The 8,544-nt window shown below is 42.4% G+C and overlaps 1 protein-coding gene across 1 annotated transcript in view; it reads left to right on the forward strand.

Annotated features, from left to right (window-relative positions):
• Positions 1–501: 501 nt before the first annotated feature.
• MSRB1 (methionine sulfoxide reductase B1) overlaps positions 502–8,544 on the forward strand; it is a 13,031-nt gene continuing 4,988 nt past the window's right edge. The window contains exons 1-3 of the mRNA XM_077449387.1: positions 502–667; positions 5,060–5,202; positions 7,907–8,021. Coding sequence (XP_077305513.1) covers positions 613–667; positions 5,060–5,202; positions 7,907–8,021 — 313 coding nt within the window. The 5' untranslated portion in view covers positions 502–612. The remainder of the gene's footprint in view (positions 668–5,059; positions 5,203–7,906; positions 8,022–8,544) is intronic.

Consider the following 8,544-nt stretch of genomic DNA (forward strand, 5'->3'; position numbering starts at 1 on the left):
CTATGAATACTGGCTAGCACGAGAAAGGCTTTGCCCTCAACCAAGATGGCGACACCAGGTTCCTGCAGGGACACATAACGGGACGTCGTTGTGGTAACGTAGGGCACCGCCCACTCCCTTAAGCGTCTACTCCCAGCGAATCAGGCCTTTGTGAGGACTCAGCCACGCCCACTCCCGTACAAGTTTCTAACGACGTGCTGCTCCAAGTAAACATTACGCCCTTGTAGCAAAGCAACGCCCCGCCCACTCAAGTAGAAGTCTATTAAACAACGTGCTTGGAGAAGCGCGTCACGCCCTCGTGGTGAAGTAGGCCCCTCCCGCAGAAAGTCTATTACCCAATGCGCTGCTCCCAGTATGTCACGCCCTCGTGGTGACGTAGGGCCCGCCCACTGACGTCTATTAGACAAGGGGCTGATTTCACTAGGTCACGCCTACCTGTTCAGATAGGTCCCGCCCACGACCGTAGAAGTCTATTGCAAAACGTGCTTCTCCCAGTAAATCACGCCCTTGTGGTGAGAGTAGTGACCGCCCACTCCTGTGGCTGTCTTATTACACAACGTGCCCGGAGAGGGACAGGCTTGGAAGGTTCGGAGGTGTTCGGGTAACATCGCCATGTCGTTCTGCTCGTTCTTTGGTGGAGAGAAATACAAAGATCACTTCGAGAACGGTAATAGTGTGTGTGCTGGGTGCTGGGTATAGGAAGAGCCTAGGGGAGTCAGTCAGCCAATCAGAAAGTTGCATCATCTCTCAGCTGTCACATTCTTACCAACATATTCCATTCCTCACCTTATAGATCTCATTATTTATTATAGATCTCATTATTATTGATCTCATTATTTATTATTGATCCCATGGATCGATCTCATAGACTGTGTATAGATGTGGGGTCTGTCAGTCCCACTTAAGGCAGATTTGAGCCAATGAAAAGCCAGTTACTAAGTGGAGAACGTCTCATTCACATTGTTGCGCATATGCGTGTTATTTTTTCTGCGCATTGCACTTCACGCCTAGGCCGACCCATTGATTTTAGTGAGCGGTACCACGCGTGGCGAGGAATCCCAGGCACTCTTTATGAGCTTCTTGCAATTTTTTAACTGCATGTTTTTACGCACATCTTGTCACGTTTGCGGTGCCATTACCATTGGTACACCATGCGTTTTTATTTATTTTTTGCCCGCTCTGTGAACACGCACAATCACACGTTCACAGGCTACACCAGTGTGAATGCTGCCTGAAATGCACGTTTTTTTTTTTTTTGTGTTGAGTTTTTGCATTTTTTTTTTTAAGGCGGTCCTGTTGAAGTCCACAGGGACCAGAAATGGGGCACTGCCCCAAAGAATCTCATAGATTTTATCACGCTGTGAGCCAATGCAGTGCTTGGGTGTGAACAGACACCAATTATATACTATAAATCAGGGTGGATACAAATTCAACGATTTAAAAAAAAAAAAAACGAAAGAAATTCAATTTATTTTCTTATTTAACCATTTCGTTACCAAGACTATTTCTCAGATTTGGTGTTTACAAGTTAAAAACTTTTTTTTGCTAGAAAATTACTTAGAATATATATATATATATATATATATATATATATATATATATATATTAAACAAAAAAATAATACAAATAAATTTGTTATAACCAATCTCTATACTCTACAGCAGGAGTGCCCAACCTTTTAAAGAGCGAGGGCCACTTTAGTGACTTGGCAGCTTGTTGCGGGCCACAATGAGCAGATGACAGGTCTGCGTCCACTCTGCATATGCAGAGCAGACACGGACACAGCCCACTCTACTCTATGGGTCCAATTCGATCCACCCAGACAGAAGGGGACGGATTCCCTTCTATATTATTATTTATTTTTTTCTGGAATTTTTATTTATTTTATACTTCTAATGGCGGTGATAGTTAAATGGTTTGTCAGGTTGACAAAACACAAGTCCATCTGGTTCAACCAAAAAAAAAAAAAATCATACAATCCCATTTACACAATTTTCACCCACAGTTTCATAGTTCGTAAGGTTGAATAAAGACACAAGTCCATCCAGTTCAACCTGAGTGTCTTATCCCTGTACATTGCACACTCACATTGGTCCCTACCCTCAAGGAGCCCACAATCTAAGGTCCCCATTCATATACTAGGGCCAATTTTGGACAGAAGCCAATTAACCTACCTGCATGTCTTTGGAGTGTGGGAGGAAACCAGAGTACCCGGAGGAAACCCACGCAGGCACAGGGAGAACATGCAAACTCCAGGCAGGTAGTGTCGTGGATGGGATTTGATCCAGAGGAAGGTGAAAAACCCCCAGCAAAGCATGATGAAATTTGCTACAGCACGGAAAAAAATTCCTTCCTTATCCCCGAGAGCCAGTCGGATTTTCCCTGGATCAACTTTACCTATAAATATCAGTACCCAGTTATATTATGTACGTTTAGGAAAGAATCCAGGACTTTTTTTTTTTCTTTTTGTTGTGATTTTTTTTTTTTTCTTGGGAGGGTGCATGTGATCAGCACAGGGCCAATCAGCATTGCCCACACAGTGGGTCAGTGGTCTTGCAGTCTCATAGGACAGTCAGAGTCAAAAGAAAACTCCCCCTACAAGCTTAAATAAGACACTGATACAAGTCACGAGACTGCTGATACGAAAAGGTATTTAGCAGTTTATATTTACTAAAATAATTGTATTTCCATATTCTGTGTACAGTAGGAGACCAGATATACTGAATGCAGGGTCCTGGGTTTAGTAACACTTTAATTCGTCACATTCATTATGATTGAGCTTCCAATACATCACAATATTAAAAGAAAGCAAATGATCCCTTTTCAGCAATGTCTTTGCGGTGTGTCACTCTACTGTACAGTGCATTGGGGTGCCGGTCACAGTGCATGACGGCGTGTTTTCCACCCAGCATCAATGCAGGTTTGTCCTGTTTTGGAATGATTGATGCTGCAGGCAGGAACATGACTTGTGCAAAAACTTGCCGTGGGTAATCTACACGGAACTCTTGAGTCAGGTGGGTAAGGTCTGTATTTGTTCATGTTGAGGTAACTGTCACCCTCTGTATACAGGAATGATATAAAGCCCAGAAGGCAATAAACAAGAAAATTCCCCCTTCGTTGGGACTTTGTAGGCAACAACCACACATTGGTAGATTAGAAAATATATTTATTATGCATATATAAAATCGTTCGATCATACAATGATCGTTGGTTTAAAAAGTCATATCAAAAAATACAAAATCAGAAAAGGAAAAGACAAAAACAGGTTACATGATTTGCATGACAATTGATTTTACTCTCCGTTACCCGACGTGTTTCTGGTTCACGCATCTTCGTCAGGGGTATTTGATAAGAGTATATGCAGTCATATTTTTTTGTCTTGCATGCAAAATGTTTCATCGTGCAACTTGGAAAAAATAATAAATGAAGCACTGCCAGCAGGGGTGTCGATAGGTACCAGTATGACACGATAATGTCAAAGGGAAAAACTCGCCTATTCTGCCTGGTGATCACAGCGAGTAGCAAATTACCAGCAAGGTCTTTAGATTTGAGTAGTGATGCTATTCGGAGTCTCAGTATAGTTTCTTATCCATATATAGCACACTTTGTATCATTTAATATTCAACGTCCCTATAGGAAAAGGAACCTCCTTCTAAATTTCACCCCGCTCTGCAGTACTTGAGTACGAGTTTTTCCCTTTGCCATTATCGTGTCATACTGGTGTTCTTGGTGGGCACCTATCGACACCCCAGCTGGCAGTGCTTCATATATTTTTTTCCAAGTTGCACGATTGAACATTTTGCACGTAAGACAAAAATATGACTGCATATACTCTTATCAAATACCCCTGACAAAGGTGCGTGAACCAGAAACGTGTTGGGTATCGGAGAGTAAAATCAATTGTCATGTAACCTGTTGTGTTTCTTGTCTTTTCCAACTTTTTTTTTATTTTTTATATGTCTTTAAACCAACGATCATTGTATGATCAAACGATTTTATTTATACATAATAAATATAGTTTCTAATCTAATGTGTGGTTGTTGCCTACAAAGTCCCAACGAAGTAGGATTTTGTTTTCCTGTTTATACACCAGGGATGTGGCCAGAACACACTTTTCTGACATGGTGAAATCCCCTCTTTCCTAGAAGACAAAAAAAGGCCTTTCCTTTCAGTCTTGCCAAGGTGTGTGTGTGTGTGTGTGTGTGATAATAAAAATACAAAAAAAATAAAAAATAAAAAAATAATTTTATATGTTTAATGTATGTGTTAGCTAAAGTTCCCTTTTTAAAAAAAAAAAAAGTGCACTTGATCATTAGATTCTGTGTAATGCCATACGTTTTTAATGCTTGCTCAGGATAAAAATGAATGGTTACCAATTAATAATGTACTAAGTTGGCACAGTATAGACTTCCTGGAAGGCATTCAGTGATTTTGGTTAGTTTGCAATATCGGTGTCACAACATGGCTTGTGCAGGGTGGTATCCGGTCATTTAATTTGTAAGAGGAAGTTTACTGACTACATGGAATGATGTAACGCTACTTCTTCCAACTAAAAATTTTGACTGCGCTATAGTATGAAATATGTGAATATGTAAGTACATAGAAACAGAATATGCAAAATTATAGCCAATATAATGTCAAATATTCCAAAAATATTTTTGCACCATAGAACTTTATTTGAAAAAATTGTCCCATGCAGTCCAATCTTCTTTCAGTGCAATGAATCCATGCATGAAGTTCATCAGAAAATGTCCAAATTCATAACAAAAATCTATAAAATGTCACATGCAATAAAAGTACAGTGCGGTATGTCAGGTATCCAAAACCACAATAAAGTGGCGCTGTGCTTTCTAGGAATGTTATCTTCACAATTCCTCCTCCGCACCCAGAGTCCTTCACCTTCCACACTGCCTACCCACTACACATCAGCTTATCAGGCTTTATTCATATAAATGCAACTAGATCCTTTCCAGCGAATCAATAATAATAAAAGCCCAAAGGACTATGGAGATTTCTGTAAGTGATTTCTAATACTTTGTGTCTGTTCTTCTATGATCAGGAATATACGTGTGTGCCAAATGTGGCTATGAGCTCTTCTCCAGCCGCACCAAGTATGAACACTCGTCCCCGTGGCCGGCCTTCACCGAGACCATCCATGAGGACAGCGTTTCCAAATATGTGGAACGGCCCAACGCTCTTAAGGTGAGAACATCTCATGGATTCCATAAACGGGACCACCAGGGTGCTTTCTGCAGGAGATTGTGCATGACTCTTTATAATCCATGGGGGTCTTCATTAAAGAGGCAAAGGTCCCTACTTCTGAAGCTGTGATAGTACCGCAGGAGTGCTAGGTGACCCTCCAAACGACATTTTATTGCTTAAGCGATCACTTTACCACACTTTATTTATTTGCTATGGTAGGTTATTATATCGAGCCCACAGTGGTTTATGGGAAAGAGGTGGTATAATAATAAATGAGTTGGCAGGGGGAGCTAAGCTACTAGGAGGTGGGGGATTGAGGTGAGGTGAGCTGCTGATTTTGGGTGCAGGGAGAGTTAAGCTGCTGAGTCACTTTTGGGATAGAGAGCAGGATGGGGGGCGCTGGGCTATGCACTCCCTACTTATAGGGGAGAGCAGGACGGGGGGGGGGGCTGGGCTATGTACTCCCTACTTATAGGGGAGAGCAGGTTGGGGGGGCTGCGCTCCGTACTCCCTACTTATAGGGGAGAGCAGGGGGATCTGAGGTGCCAAGTCACTGCTGGGAGGAAAGAAAAGGGGAAGCTTGGCTTTTATTGTTTTTGAGATCAGGATTAGAAGGAAGGGAGCTACTGACAGGACGTGAAATGACTTCATGCATCTCCTTTACCTAAGGATGATTTGCTCCACAGTGTTTGCAGCTATAGAGATCAGTGGGGGGTGTTTTAAAGTTAAATTACTGCTTAATAAGAACATGCATATACTTGATTGTCCACCACCTGACCACACTGGTTAAACTGTAAAGCGGAGCGTCTTTCATCTCTTTTCATCTTTCCATCTATTCAATCTTCTGCCCTTGTTTTAACTTTGGATAGTAGGGTTGTCCTGATACCGGTATTAATATTGGGACCGATACTGAGAATTTGCTTGAGTACTTGTACTCGTACAAATGCTCCCGATGCCTAATCTGATACCTGGGAGAGGCGGCGCAACCGGAAGTCAGCGGGTGGAAAAATGGAAGTGATGCTACATATCGCCGTCAGCAGTTTAACATTCCAACGCCCATCTTGGTACACCCTGCACTCAGCTACAGTAAATCAGCAGCGGACATCTTGTTACACCCAGCCCATATAGTTTGGGCTGGGTGTAACAAGTTGTCCACTGCTGCTTTTATGCAGCCGAGTGCAAGAAGTACCAAGATGGGTGTTGGAGGTGTCATTTATTGCTGGCTGCATTTCAGTGCCTGCCCATCAGTGCCCATAAATGCAACCTACCCATGCCCATAAGTGCCACTTATCAGTGCCAGTCAACTGTCAGTTTCACTTATCAGTGCCAGCCATTAGTCAGGGCTGCATATCGGTGGCACCTAATCTGTATTGTGCTTTGAAAACTGTCACATATTTTTTTTATTTTTTTTTAAAGGCATCGGTACTTGTACTCAGTCTTAAAAACATGTTATCGGGACAACCCTATTGGATAGTAAAACATTTTTTTTTTGCCTTTAAATACCTTCTACAGCCCACTTCCTGTTTCTTGTCTGGTAAAAAGTCTCTCTCCTCTCCTCGCCTACCTGCTGGGCTGCATGCTCAGATAAGGGTCTGCCATTTTTTTTTTAATTTTGGCGTGGTGGTGTGTGTTTTTTTTTTTTTTTTGCCTACTTTCCTGGCCCCGTTCTTGGCAACCAGCTATATACAGTGTTTAAACAGAAAAATAAAAAATGCATCACAATCGCAACACTTGCGTTTTTCTAGTGTGATTCCATTGAAGTCTTCTTACATACAAAACGTGGAAAAAAGTCCCCGACCCTTTCTAAAAATGCACCGGCTGCAAAACACATAGATGTGAACGTGTACCATCAGAAACCATGTTAAATGGACTGTAGTACTTTTCTGCAAAATGCACACAAAAGATGCATAGGTGTAAACCTAGGGTCAAGGTGGAGGCAGCACTGGGTGTTTTTGGTTGCCCTGGTGGAGGGTCACCACTTGGATATGCTTATTTGGATACGTTTTATGTACTTTTTTTGGCACATGGTTCACTATGGACTTGTTTATCTGTTTAAAAAAAGAATTATGGACTTCTGTTTGATCAATTTAGATATTTAACTTACTAAGCACCGCAACCTCTATTTTAATTCTATTTTAGTGTCTTTTGTATATCTGCACTTATTACATGCTGCTAATTTACCAGGACAGAACTCCCTTTTTATTCTTGTATAGGAAACCCATTGAGAAAAATATGGGAGCTGCCACTGCTGACCTCCCTTATTAAAAATGTCAGCAATACTTCTGAAACGCTGACCTGGGAACAGTCATGTAGCCAACAAAGTCAGAACTGGTCTGCATATGTGTTTGGTCAGTGACTTGGAAATGTTGAAACCCATTGGATGGGCATGACAACCAAGCAGTTGGTATTTTAGAAAGGAAAGAATCTGCCACAACAGCTGCCTCATTTCCCTCATATGTTTAAAGCGTCCTTCATGCCAGTCTGGGAGTGCTGATCACTGGCCTGCAAGTGAGTGTTGCCTATTACTTTAAACTAGCTTTTAGCGGTTTTTAGCAAAGCCTTTAAGACCACTGCAGCCTCCAGCACTGATTGGGAGCTTCAGCAGGGCCAGGGCTCTAGACAGGTTCCCTTTAATTTTATGACTGTATTCTTCACATCTATGTCTGGGGTTTCTGCACTAAGTCATGTCACTTTGCTCCTCCAGGTCTCCTGCGGGAAGTGCAGCAATGGACTAGGCCATGAGTTTTTAAATGACGGGCCAAAGAAGAACCAGTCCCGCTTCTGAATATTCAGCAACTCGATTAAGTTCATCCCCAAAGGTAACTATCCAAGCATTCTTAAAATGAGACCATAAATTTACCACTTGATGTCCGCTCTGTAGCAAAATGATGGCTACGGCGCAGACCTAAATTTCCGGGAGGCATATGACGTCCTCCCCTTTGCGCCTTCCCCGCGTGCCCCCTGCAGGGCATGCACTGTGATCAGAGACTTGGGTGATCACAGATCCGAGTAAGGGGCCAGTTCTGGCCCCTTACCACGTGGTCAGCTGTGAGCCAATGACAGCTGATCACGTGTGTGTAAACGAAAGCTCAGTAATCTTTTTTTAATTTTTTTTATTTTTTCTCCTCCCAGCGTGAGGAGGAAAAAAAAGCCAATCACCAGCTTATGTTTAAGGGACATCAGTCCCGAAGAGGAAGGAGGCACATCTGCCTCCTCTTCTGTGCCAATCAGTGCCCACAAGTGCCACCTATCACTGCCCACCAGTGGTGCCAATCAGTGCCACCTAACAGTGCTGCCTTTCAGTGTAACCTATCGGTGCCACTTCTCAGTGCCCACCAATAC

Source organism: Lithobates pipiens, unplaced genomic scaffold, assembly GCF_037356315.1.
Source record: "Lithobates pipiens isolate NorthernLeopardFrog02 unplaced genomic scaffold, aLitPip1_a1.2 Scaffold_22, whole genome shotgun sequence".
Lineage (NCBI taxonomy): Eukaryota > Metazoa > Chordata > Amphibia > Anura > Ranidae > Lithobates > Lithobates pipiens.